We start from the raw sequence: 17,852 nt of genomic DNA, 5'->3' as shown, positions 1-17,852 counted from the left end.
CACAGTACTATACAGCCCCTTTATCTGAAACCGTGTCACATTAAAATAATGCTCATTATTCCCTTGCCCCCAAAACCTCAGCATTGTCTATTTTAACATTCAAAGTAACTCTGCAAAGATAAACATTCTGTCCTGTCACCAGTTACCCTTTAAAAGTAAAGTAAACCAGGCTCACTTAACCCCCCCCCAAATTTACTCTAGCATGGTGGTGGGGGGAGGAAGGCAGGGAGGAGTGCCCCTGTTTCTGGACTTGCCCAGGAGCCCTTGGTAAGACCCACTGAAAAGAAAGGAAGCTACACAGCAAATGCGACTTGAATATTTCACCCCCATTCCATAATTCAGGGCATGAGATTACTCCTAAAGAATATGCTGAAATGGAGTTGCGATACAGGTAAGAAAAGACGCAGATGCACAGAGCAGGCCCCAAATGGCTTCTAGAGGCTGGCTATCTTAGCTAGATACAGACATTTGTTTTCAGAGAACAGTATACTAGAGTCATGTGAGACCTGTTCGATGAGGCTCACATTTTGCCGTTTCAGATCGGTAGCAGAGAAGAGAAAGTAGCTGCAGATCAGCAATTCCAAACTGTACTCCTCCCATTTTAGACTTTCATACACCAGTAAGCTGTAAAACTTTGCCAGTTTGAGAGATTACTATGCCCTGGTTCACATGTAACACTAAGCCAAACCATGGCTTAGTGTGAATGAGCAAGCATGAACACCACACACAACCTTCTTCTGTTTTGAAGTTTTGATTATGGCACCCACACGCTGCCAGGCCCTAATAAGCTACATCAATGTAGAATATTATCAAAATACAGGGTGGTTTGGGTTGGGGACTCAATAAAATTCTGATCAATTGGGGGAAAAACAATGCTGGTGTGAAGAGATTGTTTCCTTCTTTTCTGGGGATGACCAAAATTTCATTTTTGACCTCATTAACTATAATGTTCATATGACTGACAACAGTCTCTCCCTTGTCTATAAAGTGTCTCCACTGGTACAGTTTCTCTCACCACCAATTCTATACCGTATTGGCCCAAATATAAGCCATACCCAAATATAAGCCACACTTTTATAATTCGGGGGGGGGGGAGAGAAAAAAGACATTACCTGAATATAAGCCACTCCCTTAAAATTCCGCAGGCACTCACACCCGTTCCGTTTTACTGTATGTATGTTTCAGCAGCGATATCTTAAAAGCCAATTTTTGTAAGGTCGCAAATTTAAGCTGCACTTTAACTTTTCACGGTCGGAGTTTTGGGAAAAAAGTGAGGCTTATATTCAGGCCAATATGGTACTTTCTGCCATAGCTAAGTTACCAGGAAGCTTACTCTGCAATTCTGCAAAGGTGCAACGCCCTCCCCCCCTTCCAAAATGGTGACAGTGGGTGCTCCCTAAGAAGCTCAGCTTTCATATTTCATGAAGGTGAAGGTAGGTTTTGAGTGTGTGGACAATGTCTGGTGAAAACCTGCTGTTTCCTTCTTAGGTTCTGTGTTAGGTAGGCAGCAACAGGTCACATAGCTATGCTTGTTAATGGAGGTAGCAAACATGCAGTGGTTTATAGAAGAGTTGACAGTGGTTTAAGAGAAACTTAGGTCCGTATGGTTAACATTAGAAAGCTGGAGGGCCGGATTCTCTTACCCACCCCCAATCAACACTCCTCATGTCTTCTCATGATGCCAACCACCCACTGCCAGTATTTCATTTCCTGGAGTATATCCTAGACGGGGAAAAGGAAATAGGAGAAACGTGGAAAAAGGAGAAAATGTGGTTTTGACAAAGGATTTGTTGTCAAACCTGGATTACTGCAATGCTCTCTACGTGGGGCTACCTTTGAAGGTGACCCGGAAACTACAACTAATCCAGAATGCGGCAGCTAGACTGGTGGCTGGGAGTGGGCACCAGGACCATATAACACTGGTCCTAAAGAAACTTCATTGCCTCCCAGTGCATTTCCGAGCACAATTCAAAGTGTTTGTGCGGACTTTAAAGCCCTAAACATCCTCGGCCCAGTATACCTGAAGGAGTGTCTCTACTCCCATTGTTCAGCCCGTACACTGAGATCCAGCGGCAAGGGCCTTCTGGCGGTTCCCTCACTGCGAGAAGTGAAGTTACAGGGAACCAGGCAGAGGGCCTTCTCTGTACTGGTGCCTGCTCTGTGGAACACCCTCCCATCAGATGTCAATGAAATAAACAACTATCTGACTTTTAGAAGGCAGCCCTGTATTGAGTTGTTGTTGATGTCTGATGTTTTAGTATGTTCTGATATATGCTGTGAGCTGCCCAGAGTGGCTGGGGAAACCCAACCAGATGGGTGTGGTATAAATAATAAAGTTGTTGTTTTTGTTGCTGTTGTTGTTCCTTACCTTTATTTTCTGTAAAGTTCCGTATACTGAGGATGTCATTGAGCTCTTGATAGTGGTTCTGCTTAATATATGTTGTTTTGTCAGGGGTGTCTTGAAGCTGCATAGTGACTTCTTCTAAAGCTTTGTCCAACTGTTAAAAGAAAAGCATGTTACAATAGCATTAACATGTTTTGTAAGCAGTTTTCATTGCCTTCTCTTGCAATCTTACGGACTAAAGTTATTTTCCTCCTCTGTAGCGTTCCCTCCCAGTCATGCATAAAGGTTGTAGTTATTTATTCCAATTGGGGCCCCTTAATTATTTTTTTAGGGGGCCGCTCCCCCACTGTTGAGGCTGGGCCACAGAGCAACGTCGGGACGTCATGTGATATCACAAACGTGATGTCGGCACGTCACGTTGGGCTCCCCCAAAGTGCTTGCGAAGATAGTGCCCCTGATTGATATGGTGTCCACAGATGTGTCACTGGAAAAAATGGGCCCATTTGCACATGGTATCCAAAAGTAGGGGAAACACAGCACACATATAAACCTCCCCCCTCCAACCTATGTGGTGTATTAAAAAAACTCATATAACTACACTTTGAGCGTATGCTTTTATTGTTTGCACGTTGCTAATTTCCTATCGGTACTAAATGCATCCTCAGCCTGTGCATGCCAAAAGCAGAAACTCTTATGATGCCTGCAGATGTTACTCCCTCTGCATTGATGAATTCCTTTTCATCATTAGTCATGCTTATTAGATTGCAAGTCTACTGATAAGGCCATGCCTTTTGAAATAAAAAAGAACAATAATCATAGGCGAGTGCCAGTTTTAGCGCTTGTTTGCAGTTGTCATCTTGGTGCACCCATAGAGATCCCTCTTGCAGTGCTTCTGCCAACCACCCTGTTCATTTGCTCCAATAGTAGACAACTTCTAGAGGCATAGGAAGCATCAAGGGTGAGTGGGTGGCTGGTCAGTGGCGTTGAGAAAAAAGATGAGAGGATACTTCTTAGGTGGCTGTAGCAGCTGACAGAACTGAGAGCTGCAACAGACACCCAAAGGCTTCTCATCGCACAGAGATTCTGTTTGGGAATCCTATGTCATCCATCATCCATAGTAAGCCCTTTCAATTCTGAACAGTCATAAGTCTTCAAAAGAAAACGACTTCTTAAGAAATCTCTCGGAGCTCTCTTTTATTGTGCTCTGAGAAATCTTTCTAGGGCACAGGCAGATACTTTTTTTCCCTATGATGCTCCTGAACACCTCTCTCAAATGCTCCTTCGTGTGAGGAACAGAGCACATTTCTCAACTTTTAAAGTGTCACAGCTTTGCTCTGATGCGTTTTGCAATATTCCACCTCCTCACAAATTTTCAACCATAAAGGGGAGCATGCTCCCTCTGAAGTAAAAATAAAATCGAAATAACGCTTCACTGGGTGGATTCTAAAGGAAAACATCAGGCCTGAATGGTGCCTGGATTTCCTGTCCCACAAGAAACTTGCTGCACTTTGTTCTCTATCTTCTTCCGTATGAGGAAATGGAACTCCTGTTGCCCACCTCATCTGGAGGCCAGGATTTTGGCAAAGCGTGCATCTCCTGGGGGTTCAGCCACAATAATGAGTCTACTGTTCTGTCCAGGTTCCAAAAATGGAAGGCAGTCATTAAGGCCAGAGATTTCCAAAAAGGCATCCCTTAAAGCACTTTTTCATTCAGAAAAGAAGGTTTTGTTTGCAAATATGCTGAAAAGGAACATTCTGCACATCATGTGTAGGTTGACTCTCACTCGCCCTCGCCGTCATCTTGGTGACAGCAGTGGAAAGAAATGGCAGTAGCAGTTCTCTGGCTCTGTCCATAGTAGGGCCTTAATGAGCACATGAGCCACTGCTTGCATGTGCCCATTTATGTGGTTTCATGCACATAAGAGCCCCTTCAGTTTTATGCCTCTGAAACCCATTTTGATGTTTCTTCTACACACTAGTTGGAAGTGCTTGTTGGAAAGTATTCTTACAGAGGGTTGTTTTCCACACTCTTGAATTAGTTATTCCTTGCCCACCATAAGTTTCAGAAATCTGAGGTCCACTGTGGGCAAGTAGGCATTTGCTTACCTATGCACACACACCTTTTTAAACCTCCATTTTTAATTATGAAATACAAGTTTTTCAATCTACCAGATTTTCACAAAACAGCAGTTAAAATTATTTTAAAATGTGTGTGTTTGTGTGTTCCAGGCCAGGAAGCCTGAGGTCTGTTTTAGGTATGCAAACAGGTATTGGTATGCAGGTGTCTACACACCTTTTAAATTTATTTTTGAAATACAAGCTTTGCACAAAAGAGCACCCTTTTTTAGTGCCATTTTGTGCAACTCTGGTATATATGTGTTGCTCTTAATCAGGATTTGGCTGCTGCTTCCTTTCTTCTACCTTTCATTTTCGGCCTCCTGAGCCTGTTTTTGATACAGCTGTTTTGTGCAGGAGCAGTTCTGTGCAAAAGAGCTGTTTTAGAAATTTTAAAAAATCTGCAAATGTGCCTTCAGCAACAATGAAAAAGGCAGACTGCATCCTTTCCTTTGGGTGGATGGAAACAAATAGGTAGTTTGCACTCAGTGAAACACCAAGCATGTGGTAGGGGCCCACTCCTGCCTAGAAACTTGGAGGCAATGCAGTTGAAATAGCTCACACACATACACACACACACACACACATATATATATGTAAACTGGGTATGTTCCTTCCTCCTATGTTCTATAAAACCGCTTGACTGATAGTGTTGAAATTTGGACACAAAGTCAAATGTGACTGCGAGTGTTCTCAGACCGTTTTCAAACACAGATGTGTCAGCTATGCCAGGTAAAAAACCCCAAACCCCGTGTTCCAGAACTCACAAATCACCCGCAAGTGCATGCAGGGAGCACAGGAGAGATTGCAACACAGCGCCCTCTAGTGACGGCTACACTGGTACTACACCTAGGAAACCTACCCTCTCCACAGGCTCGGCTTTCCAGACTAGGCCGCTTTCCAGACTAGGCCGAGTGGAGGTAGGGCCTTGCCTGGGGGGGGGAAAGGGGGCGGAATAGGGGGCAGGGATAGGTAATGGGTCGGAACAGGGTGGGGGGGAGACACAGGGATGAAACCTGCCCTCTCTACAGTATCTTGGCTCGGCTTTGCAGACTAGGCCACTTTCCAGACTAGGCTGAGTGGAGGTAGGGGCCTGTCTGGGTGGGGGGGCGAATAGGTCATGGGTCAGGACAGGTTGTGCCCAATCACAGGGATGAACCAGGGGGTGGGGGAGGAGGGAGGTTGGAACAGGGTGGGGGGAGACACAGGGATGCGCCTATGTAAATACGAAAAATGGGGATTCTAGGTGAGGGGAGTCTGAAGTGGGACTCTGAGGTTTAACAAACTGAGCCACCGCAAAGCGTGGCAGGGCCAGCTAGTAAAGGGATAAATAAAGGAGATGAGTATTACATAACAAGTATACTTTAAAAGGTGGCAGATCTAATTAAAAAAGAATACATGTTCTAATCTAAGATGAAAGGGTCTAGGAGAGCTGAAAAAGCAACATATTTTCTAAGAGATTAAACAAGTTTTCACATCAAACCCACAGGTTCGTAGCGGAGAGATGACAGTAAAACTCATACTATAGTGATCCCCTCTCCCTTTTTCTTTCCTGGGACACCATCATTGAGTAATGCTAAATTAGAGTGTAATCTGGCTAGATATCAGTATTTTGCATCACACTGAGTTCAGCAAGAGGGATGTAAGAACAGTGGGATCCAAATGTGCTTAACTTTCTGCCCCAATTAATAAGCAACATGTATGTGAGAGCAGGTGCTCCAGCTATAACCTAGAACACACTGCCCCGAAACTGTGTTCAGCTTCGTTGAATGCCCACAAATTCTAGTGTTATGAGACTAGTCACAACTTCTTCTAGTCCACGTCTTTCCATGCCATACATAATTCTTATAAACTTCTATCATGTATCCTTTTTATCTCTTTAACTACACAGTCCCAGATGTTTAAACCTTCCCTCATAGGAGAGTTGTTCCATCCCTTCGATCACTTCGTTTGCCCTTTTTCTGAACCTTTCTCAACTCTTCAATAAACTTTTTGAGCTAAGGTGATCAGAACTGCACAGAGTATTCCATATGCAGTCACACCATAGATTTGTATGGTGCCATTATGATACTGGCAAGTTGATTTCTAATTCCTTTCCCAATGATCCGTAGCATGGAATTCATCTTTTTCACAGCTGCCTCACACTGGGTCAACATATTCATTGATCTACAACCGCTACAACCCCACGGTGTTGTTCCTCATCAGCCACTGCCAATTTGACCCCTCCAGGAGCGTATTTGTGAAATTAAGGAGTTTTTTGCTGCAAACACAGAGCATTTCACCACCACAGTGAGAGCAAGATCGGGGAAGAAGCAATGTAGAGAGCCAGTGTGGTGTAGTGCAGTGTTTCTCAACCTTTTTTGGGCCACGGCACACTTGTTCCGTCAAAAAAATCACGCGGCACACCACCATTAAAAGACGGGGCAAATCCTGGGGGTTGGGAATGGGTGGGGGACTGAGGAATAGGGAGGATGAGGTTGGTGTACTTGCTGAGAGAGCCCTCGAGCACCGCCTCTGTCGTCCTGCCTGCCGCCAGCCCCCCGCTCCCTCCTGGGCTGGCCGCGGCTGAGCTGGGGCTGCTGCTGCTGCCGCCACCGCCGCCTCCCTCTGGCCTCCCCACTGGCGTAGCAGCCGCCGCTGCTGCTCCTTGGCGGCCCGAGAGCCCTCCCCGGCTGGAGGAGGAGGACGGCGAGGAGCCCGCCGAGGTGGGGCTGCTGCTGCTGCGGCTGCTGCTGTTACTGCCGCCGCTGGACGGGGCTGCTGCTGCTCCAGAGTCCCCGCCGCCCTGCGCCGCTGCCTTCTCCATTGAGCGCGCGGGGAGAGCGCGAGGAGGCGGCCTCGGCCATGAAGCGCTGCCTCGCTCAGGGAGCGAGCGCGAGGAGATGACGGAGAAACACCCTTCGCGCCCTCACGCCCTCCAGACTGACCCGGCCGGCTTCCTTTCCGGCGGATCAGCGCTGCCTATTGGCGGCCGCAAATCGCCCTTCTCGTTGCCTCACATCGCGGCACAGCAGCCACCGTCTCGCGGCACAGTAGTGTGCCGCGGAACAGTGGTTGAGAAACGCTGGTGTAGTGGTTAAGAGTGGTAGACTCCTAATCTGGGGAACCGGGTTCGCGTCTCCGCTCCTCCACATGCAGCTGCTGGGTGACCTTGGGCTAGTCACACTTCTCTGAAGTCTCTCAGCCCCACTCACCTCACAGAGTGTTTGTTGTGGGGGAGGAAGGGAAAAGGAGATTGTTAGCCGCTTTGAGAATCCTTAGGGTAGTGATAAAGCGGGGTATCAAATCCAAACCCATGTAGATGGGAGAAATGGTCAAACTCCCTCCACACTCCTGCCCCGTACTGGATCCAATATGGGTCCCACAGCTACTTCTAAGTGAAAAGCAAAACATTGAGAGATCCAGTCATGTACCTCTCATGTCTCATCTGTTTTGACTCGAGTTTCAGATAGCTTCATGGCCTCACAAATTGAGAATACATGCAATGCCCGCAAGTCAGAACAGTCTAACCCAGAACACACACTTAGCAATACCTCTGTTATTTTCATTCTCAGCTGGTGGTTTTCTGACTGTAGACCTTCCAACCTCGATGTGCTGGCCTGGTTGACACTGGTGACTGATGTTGACGTTTTTGAGTCATCTTTCTTCTGGTTCTGAGTGAACTGGAGCCCTCTGTTTCGGGTGGCAGCATCTGGATTTGTTCTCAGTGTGATTAGCTGAAAGTTGCAAAAACATTGAAGAATATCTCGTTTTATTTTTGTGTATCTGTGCTCCCCAAAATGTTATTGAACATGCATTTAAATGTGTAATGCTGGATTTGAGGCATAGTCTTCCATAGCACCTTGCCAATTTTATCATCCATGTCAGCTAAAACTATTTAACCACTTCCCATAATTTAGCAAAGGCACCTTAACGTGCTACTTAGCTAATGTTAGAAGCTCAAAATAATGTGTAAGGGGCTGCTGATATGGCTTCTTCCCAAACTAGTGTCAAACCTCCAGGAAACTAGACTTCTCCTAGGAATCACATATTTCTGACATTACTGATGCAATGCAGAAATGATGCCCGTGGCTTCCAAACCTCCCCTGGAAGGTAATCTTTGAAGGGATCTGAAAACAACTTTTAAACACATACACCCATTCCATTTCTTCTTTTAGAGTTCCCTTTTTCAGTATTGAGATAATTTAGTAAACTTTGGCCAAAGAGATTAGTAAATTCCATTCATATACCAATGTGGGTAAGTGTTTCAGCCCAAATCAGGACTTTATTTATTAATTAAAGTTTATTACACACCCTAAGACCTCAGGGCAGGTTACAACAATGTAAAACGACAATATTAAAATTATTCTAAACAATTTACAATTAAAGAATGGAGTGGGTCTATCTAGCGATATCGATATGTATATTAGTACTCCTAAAATATAGACCTGCTTCTTCCAGGGCAGGGCAACCCTGCCCATATTCCCACCTCCCGGAGTCAATATCTTGGAACACATAACATCTCAATCTTATTAGGATTCAGCATCAATTTATTGGCCCATATCCAGCCCATCGCTGTTTTCAGGCTGGTCTAGCACCTGAGCCACAACATTAGGAGGATATGAAGTAGTAGTACTCATCTCAGCCTTTAAATAATTTGCCCATGCATGAATAAAATATAATCCAATTTAGTAAGATAACAACAATGTTAATTGTGAAAACCTGATCTTTCACAACAATGGGAAATCACCACGGCTCTCTCTAGTGACATTATGTGGTGGGGCAGAGCTGTGGAGCCACCTTCCTAAGAAGTCACACAGACTTCTTTTTGTGCCACGTTTCTAGGCACAGGTCTGTGCTTTAAAGCTCTGTGCCTGAGCACTTTTTTTGCCTATTATACGTACTGCTTCTGCTGTCTCTTAGATCTAGCTCTCCCTGAGGTGTGTCCCAGCTGTACCGACGAAGATTACAGGTGGGGGCTCACGACTGAAAGGATCAGGATATGATCCTTCATTTACTTCCTGCATCCTGAAATCCAGGAATGGCATAGATAGAGGAATGATCAAATGAAATCTGGGATAAAGCCCAAATGGTTAAAGCTACAAATATGGTTAGGGAAGGGAGTCAAAGCAACAATATTTTAAATTGAAAAATGTAGTTTGCATTATTATTTTTTACTGGAATGGGAAAATGCAGGATGAAGTAAACCCCTATGTGATACTGGGAAAATATATTTTTTGTATCTAATAATGCTGGCTATTTCTGTATGTATACTTTTAGAAATATTCACATTCGTACATTTATATATTGTATTACAGTGGTATCTTGGAAGTCGAACAGAATCCGTTCCAGAAGTCTGTTCGACTTCCAAAATGTTCAGAAACCAAAGCGTGGCTTCTCATTCCTGCAGCCAATCAGAAGCCGCAGAAGCTCCATCTGACATTTGAGTTCCGAAGAATGTTCGCAAACTGGAACACTCACTTCTGTGTTTGCGGCGTTCGGGAGCCAAAACGTCCGAGTACCAAGGCGTTCAGGATCCAACGGATACGACTGTATTACAAATACTTACGCATTAAAAAAAGAAAAGAAACTTCTCTCTCTGAGATCTAGATTCTTATGTGTAATTTATTCATAGAGAACCAGTCCCCACAAGTGATGCTGCCTAGACCAGGGGTTCCCAACAAAATTTTCTCGAGGACCCCTCATCGAGCCGCTATTGTGACAAGGACCCCCATTAATTCCTAATCCTAAAATTAAAAAGTGAGAGCCAAATTAAGAGTCTTTTTATACGTTTTTTACAGTTACAACAGAGTACTCCATCAGTATACAGTTAGTTTTAATTTTCAGTTCTTAATGAGATGAGTTAAATCTGTCCTTTGAGTTCATTATTTCTGAAATATTAGGTTCCAAACTTGAAACTTTCACTCTGAAATCTGACTGCAAATCTCTACCTGCCTACTAGTCAGCAGAAAATAACTTTTGGCTCCATTAGCACCTTTTTATTAAACAATTTTGGCTGAGTGAAACATATCCAGCGCCGTGGTGCGAAGATCCCTCCGGCGCCCCCCCCCCCAAAAAAAATCCCCAAGAATTGACAACCTTTTTTAGCCGGGGGAACCCCAAAGTTGTTGACCATTTTTAGGAAAGGTTCCCCAGAGAAGAAGCTGACAAGAAGCAGCGGGTGGAAATTAGCAAATGCTAAGGAAAGAAGGGGTGAGAGAGGGAGGGAGGGAGGAGTCAGAGAAAGAAAGAGAGGGAGGGAGGGAGAGCCGCGCACAGCGCCCAAGCGGCTCTTGCTTTTCTTGCTGGTACAGCGAGCTGGGAGAAGGGACGGACTGACAGGAGCTCCCGTCCACCACCACCCCTCCCAGCTCGCAGCAAAGCAAGCGGAGCAGGCTTGGTAACTGGCAGCAGGGGGGAATGGGGCATCCCAAAAGTGCTCCTCCTGCCTTCCGTGCCTGCGTTCCAACGGAAGGCAGGCAGGGAAGGCAGGCGGCTCAGCCCGGGAGAGGCTGTTGCTTTTGCAAGCAGAGCTACAGCCTCTTCGGGGCTAGAGCGCCTGCGTTCCGTGGGCTCCTCTAAAGCAATTACTTTGCTTGCTTTAAGGAGAGCCAACAGAAGGCAGGCAGGCGGCTCAGCCCGGGAGAGGCTGTTGCTTTTGCAAGCAAGGTGACAGCCTCTTTGGGGCTAGAGCGCCTGCATTCCATGGGCTTCTCCCACCCAGTCACCCCTCTGTGCAAAGGGGGCTGATTTGTAAGGCGCCCGCACTGCTCCCTCACTGACAGAGGGGGTAAGACCACCACCCCAAAAAACAGTGGCCCCCTCTCTCTCTGGGGGTGGGGGTGGGCGGTGGAATGGGGTGGGGGAGGGGAAGGCGCAGCTGCCGAGGTGAAGAGGCGACCTCGCGCCCGCTTCAAAGCCTCCCACCGGGTCCTGAATTGAGGGAGCAGGGGCGCCCAGCAGCGAGTCCGCCGCCCTCCGCCGACTCGGGAGTCTCATTGGGTCTCCTCGGAGGAGGCGGAGCCACGCCAAAAACTCCATAGAACAGCGTCTGGAGCTGCTGGCCACAGGCAGGGAGAGGGCGGGAAGGAGGCAAGCGAGCTCTGGGGCTTTCGGCGTGGCGCCTCCTCCTCTGAGGAGACCCAAGGAGACTCCCGAGTTGGCGGAGCGGATTGCTAGGGGCGCCACGCCGCGGCAGCAGTGCGTGGCGCTCCCGCTGCGCGCGCGCCGCTCGGTACGCGCATCTTGGGGAGGTGATCTTGCGGACCCCTCTGGCATAGCTCGCGGACCCCTGGGGGTCCGCGGACCACTTGTTGGGAACCACTGGCCTAGACAAAGCTTTGCTCTGTCAGTTCTAGATAGAAGTAGATTTCTGTCTAATCAAGATATGGAGGGACAAGGGCAACTACCTGACGGAATAACTGCATATCCTTGGGAAGGTGATATTTCACCTTTCCTTCATGGAAGTCAAGATGGCAGACATGGGCCCCTTCCCTCATTCAATTCTCACAACCACCCTGATGAAAGAGGCAGATTATGCTCAGAGATGCAGTGACTGGTGCAAAGCCACCCTATAAGCTTCACCTGAGTCTCACCAGTCTTAGTCCAACACTGTAACTGCTAAAACCACGCTGGCTCTCAACTTACACTTTAAGAATCATGGGCGCAATCCAGTGAGCAACCATGTCCTTTTGCTGTTCCAGTTCAGTTCAGTGGGGCTTGTGCAGGAGAATTTCCCAGTGCAGGAGTGAATTTAATAGTCCTACAAAAATTATACGCAGATAACAGACCCATAATGAGTCAATGTGCTTACCTTAGGAACAAAGACTAAGCAGAGCGTAATAGTACTACAAAATATAATGACCAGTGCCACAATGCAGAATTGAACATTGGGCTGGTCCCGTGTGAGAAAGGAAACAGCAGCTCCAATAATGCACATGATGCCCACATTGTAAACACTCATGCCAATGTATTTACTGTCGTTCAGAGCAGGAATGCTCACATTTCGAGTCTCCCAAGCCAAAAAGCAACCAAATAGCTGAAATTAGAAAAAGAAAAGGAAGTGATGATTGTTAACACAATAGGCACAGTGATAGGTTTCCATACCAGACATCAAAAGAGTTCTGTTTCTATCTATCTGCATTCTGCTTTAAGCAGCTTATGTTGACAAATGCAAGACAGGGCGAGATCCAGGCAAAGTTAAGCACATTTAACTTCCACTGAGTGGTCCCATACTCTACCTCTCATTGAAATAACTGAAACTATTTAGCTCTGGCTGGATTTAGCCCAGTTGTTGTTTAGTCGTTTAGTCGTGTCCGACCCTTCGTGATTCCCCCCCCCAATTTAATTTAATTGGGGGGAGGGGTGGTTGCTTGTGAGGTATATAATTACACAATCCACCCCTAACCATTTGGGCATGAATTACAGGTGTGATATTGAAGGATGTGGGTGCAAGCATGGGGCACATAAACTACCACATCTCCTGGGTCTTCTCTTACAGCTAGGAAAGATGATATGGGAAATAAATGGTTAAAAGGCTCATTTTAAAAGAATTGTACTTGCTACTTTAAATATACTGGGGCATTTGTATTAAGCTGGAGCTATTTAAAATATTTATCAATCAGCTTTTTTTTTCTAGTAACCCATAAGAACATGGCATCAACTCTCAGAGGTTACAGCCTACTTCTTCAGCTGGCTGCAGGGCACTCAAAAGGCTGGCATCATTTCAAAACAGACACCAACCCACGCTTATCAATGACATGGGAGAGTATGGAATACATGATGATAAATGGCTCACTCAACTCAGTCTTCCTCATGAGGGAGGAGTCCGTAGTCTCTATCTACATTACCATTACAACTTTGGGTTTTAATTTCATTTGAGCAAAATAGTAACCTAACATTTTAGCCATTTTAGGACAACATAAATAAAACTGAAAGTGCCCCAGTAGGTTTTGTGGCCAAGTGGGGATTTTCATTTAGGTCTCTCCACTCCCTAGTCCATCATTCTATCATGACACCATACTGGCTCTGAGCTACACTTACCATTAGACTTACCATGAGTAGGCCTTTGTAGGCATAAACAATGCCAAGCCAAATGGTCATGTGAGTGTTTTCACAGTGCTCCAAAATGGGAAGAATAGAAATATCTCGACCTGCAGGATCAGGCTGCAAGAGAAGAGAAGAGAAGAGAAGAGAGGACTTAATCCCTGAATTTATATACATTACATGAAAAATGAATACTGTAGTCAGGCCGGAGAATGTCATAGCTGCCAAGTTTTCCCTTTTCTCGCGAGGAAGCCTATTCAGCATAAGGGAAAATCCCTTTAAAAAAGGGATAACTTGGCAGCTATGGAGAATGTTGGAGGCAGAAATATTGGGGGGGGGGGAATGCTAATGAACTGGAAGCAGGTTCTTAGGCCCATGTTAAACTGTTCAAGTAAAATACCACACTGAACGGTACATCTGTCATTCATATTGCAAAATAAAATATTAGAAGGTCCTCAATGCAGCAATATTATTTAGCAATTATAAGGCACTTTTACAACATTCATAGCACTTCATATATGGAACATTATCCAACAATTCGTACAAGACTCTTACAAAGTTGGTTTATATTGTTATCCTCTTTTTATAGGTTGGGGTGGTCTGAGAGTGACGGCGGGTGCTTTACCTAAGAGATCATGGTAGAGATTGACTTTCTGATGCATAACTCAGTTTATAAATTACTATTCTGTACCAGGCATGCAAAGAAGTAAGGGGAATTTGCCAGCGGTTTTTGTATAATGTATTTGTTGTTTTCCAACATTTTAAACCGAAAAGTTTAGAAGATGTTGGCTTCACCAGTACAAAAATCTGGACATTATATTGCATTGGAACGGACATAAAGCAAATTAAACTGCAGCTATGGATGTATTAAGCATGAATTAATTGCAAAGTTGTAATAGGTTTATAATCATGCGTTATGGATGATAAATTTTCTGACGAAAAGTTAAAATTATGATAAATTTTTTGGTGAAAAGATAAAATTATGATGAATTTTCTGATGAAAAGATATCATTAGCTGCACACCACCAACTCTTCTTTTGTACATTTTGATACTGTTAGAATTAACACCCAGGAGAAAGATGATGATATAGTTGAACACCGGCTATTCTTTTAATATATAGCAAGTAAAATGCCCTTTGTGTTTTCTCCTTCACAACTTAAGTATCTCTTAGCCTCTGCTGAAGATGAAGCTTCGTAAGCTCTTTTGGCACTTGATAGCATCTGTGACACTGGCAGCAGTTTTGGGATACTGTGTTCAGCAGCTCTGCATGGGAGTGAATTCACGTTGAGCTGCCATTCCCAAATATAATGCTTACCCCAATTACTTCCAAATCTGCTGAGGCTTTTAGTTGTCAGCCCCATGGGATTTCTCACAGCCCCCCCCCCACTCCTCATTAGGCTATCACAAACTTTCTTTTGTAAATGATTTCCAGATTTTGTGCTTCAAAGTGTTCACATTCCCACCCTCTACAACAATTCCCCCAAGCTAGTCAGGGGAAATAGCACCTCCTGCTTCTAGATGCCAAGAAAATTACACTGAAGTTTGGGACAATGCAGGAGGGAAGTACATTAGAAAATGCAGTCCACTCTCAGTGCCCACCACTCAGACTAAGCTAATAAAAGAAGCATATGAGAGAGTGAGCCACTTGAAGAAGAAAGCTTACAGAGGTGTCAAAATGGAGCATGGAAGAGCCAAAGCACAGAACAGACAAGACCAGGGTCGCTACTTTTAATATTCCTGCACTTGTGCCTTTAATAGTAGCATCACAGAGATATTTTCCCCCTGCGCACGGATGGAAATAAAACTGATGGGGGAAAGCTTAAATGGCTTATCCCCCCCCCCCCCGCCACCACATTAGCTTGCAGTGAAAAGCACAACTTGTACATCAAGTCCTATTCTCCCTGCCCCTCCACAGATTAAGGGTTACTAATTGTTACAACCTGGAGAATTTTGAATCTCAAATGAATGTAGGCAAAGATAGAAGTCCTGATAACTTTAGCAGGTCAGATACAGCAATGTATCTTACTGTAGTCAGACAATTGAAGGTTAAAAATGAGTTATCCTGGGTTGCAACCTGGCAAAGCTGTCGTTCCTCAAACTACTGGATTTCAGCACTGAACTCCGCCACTGTTCATTTTCCCAGGAAGACTTTGCTTTTTTGCTAATCTAAACTGCCAAAACATGAACTTTGGGTTTTCACATTTATCCTGCTCCAGCAAAGCCTTAAAACATTAAATACCTTACAGTTGTCAGTTTCCCAAAGGAAATCCACTTTGCTCAGAACTTTCAAATCCTCACAGCTAAGAAATATTTTTAGCCACCAGCATTCATCCTCATCCAACAGGGAATCCTGTCCAGTAATATTGAGTTAACTGAAACCATCCTGCAATGATTTCTGATAGGATAAACAAGTATGTGCTTAGACCAAATATGTATTAATCTACCAGGGTGGAGATGGCTTCTTTGACAGGAGTTTCAGAAACCTTCAAATGCAGAACATGTGGCAAACTCCATTTTAACTTCTTAAGTAACAATGAGCTGAAACCTGGTGCAGCTTTTCACTTGGCTGACCTAGATATTTCACATCAAAAAAAAAAAGGGCTGCTGCAAAAAAGCATAGGGGATCCAACTCATGTTTTTAAAACATCCTAGTAAGAAAGTATAACGTCATCTACAAGTGTTGTGAAACATGCTTCCAAAACAAAATTCTATACAAGCCACCTCCCGTCAGCAATAGTCACACATTATTTATGCTGGAAACATGCCTTCCCTTTCCATTTGTGTCTCTGCTCAAACAGCTTCATAAAGGGACGCAATTTTTTGTTGTACTTACTGAGTTTTAAAGATGAGACAATGCTGTTAGAGCTATTTATAGATTCATCTCTTGTGGATGCACATTTTCCCCACCGCTGCCGCTAACCAAGAAAATTTCTAAGCAAAATATATCCATAATTTATTATTTTCTCTTGTGTGGGCTTTTCTCTAAAATGACACTGATTTTTATAAGCATGATGGATCTGGGCACAAGTGGTTGCTTGATTCTGCACTGCTGGTATAACAATCCCAACTTTACCACATAGTTATTGAAAACAACATAAAATTCCATCTAATTCCTTATGCTGTGTAATGATGAAAGTGGGTGGCATGTTTTGCTGAAACTCCTGCAACATTCTACTCAATGCCAGTTCATTCCAACCCAGAGGGCAGGTTTCTACTCCAGCCTCCTCTTCTCTGCCCATCCTGTCTCGCCTCCTGAGGCGAAATGGGAATTGACAACTCCCACTTCTGTTGCCACACCCTATCTCTCGCCAAACTTGGTTGTGAGCTGGGGCACTCCTCAAAGTTTTGCAGACCAGCTTTCTTTCAGGGGCAGGGAAGATGAATGGCAACTCCAAAGCACTGGAATGCCTCCCTCTTGGCAGCAGAAGTGGTGGGGCTGGCGCGCTTCACCCCGTGTCATGAGCTCTGCCTCTTTAGATCATGGGATCATGCCATTCTTTATTAAAGAAACAAAATTCTCCATTTTGGGGGGGTCCCTCTTGAGGTGGAACAAAATCCTGCTTCTCTCCCACCCAAGACCAATACTTTAATTTTCCCAGCTGAACTGCATGGGACAAGTTCAATGGGAAAATTAAGAGTAGTATACCCCTGAACAGGTGGTGCTGTGGTTAAACCACTGAGCCTAGGGCTTGCTGATCAGAAGGTCGGCGGTTCGAATCCCTGTGACGGGGTGAGCTCCTGTTGCTTGGTCCCAGCTCCTGCCAACCTAGCAGTTCGAAAGCACGTCAAAATACAAGTAGATAAATAGGTTTGATCTTCTTGCAGTCCATAGATAAATAGGAACCGCTATAGCGGGAAGGTAAACGGCGTTTCCATGTGCTGCTCTGGTTTGCCAGAAGCGGCTTTGTCATGCTGGCCACATGACCTGGAAGCTATACACCGGCTCCCTTGGCCAATAATGCGAGATGAGCGCGCAACCCCAGAGTCGGTCACGACTGGACCTAATGGTCAAGGGTCCCTTTACCCTTTACCTTACCCCTGAACACATACATGCCAGTCCTGGATGGATGCTCTGTCCATGTGTGCATTCAGGAAGGAGTAGGAACACAATAGGCAAAGTGGTATGTGCAACAAAACAATGCCGTGTGTCCTGTTGATATACAAAGCCCTGAGCCACTTGGGTCTAGGATACCATAAGGACCACCTAAGCAAGGTGGTGAGTCCACTCAAGAAGGAGCAGGCAAAACCTGAGCCCCCCTGCCCCAAATTTAAAGCTGATGGCTCCACAGATGATCCCTTGAAGGACTTCAGTTATTGGTAAGCAACTTGTCTTTTTTGTTGTTGTTAAAGTCTTTAGCTCATTTGCCGT

General features: G+C 45.1%; 1 protein-coding gene across 1 annotated transcript in view; it reads right to left on the bottom strand.

The window, feature by feature from the left end:
* The window catches only part of GABBR2 (gamma-aminobutyric acid type B receptor subunit 2), a 257,568-nt gene that overhangs the window by 3,529 nt on the left and 236,187 nt on the right, over positions 1–17,852 (bottom strand). The window contains exons 14-17 of the mRNA XM_035124845.2: positions 13,492–13,602; positions 12,251–12,475; positions 7,992–8,174; positions 2,369–2,498 (exon numbers count right to left, since the gene is read on the bottom strand). Coding sequence (XP_034980736.1) covers positions 2,369–2,498; positions 7,992–8,174; positions 12,251–12,475; positions 13,492–13,602 — 649 coding nt within the window. The remainder of the gene's footprint in view (positions 1–2,368; positions 2,499–7,991; positions 8,175–12,250; positions 12,476–13,491; positions 13,603–17,852) is intronic.

This window comes from Zootoca vivipara, chromosome 8 (genome assembly GCF_963506605.1).
Source record: "Zootoca vivipara chromosome 8, rZooViv1.1, whole genome shotgun sequence".
NCBI lineage: Eukaryota > Metazoa > Chordata > Lepidosauria > Squamata > Lacertidae > Zootoca > Zootoca vivipara.
Note: the sequence above shows the minus strand (reverse complement) of the source record. Positions and strands in the feature narration are given on the sequence as shown.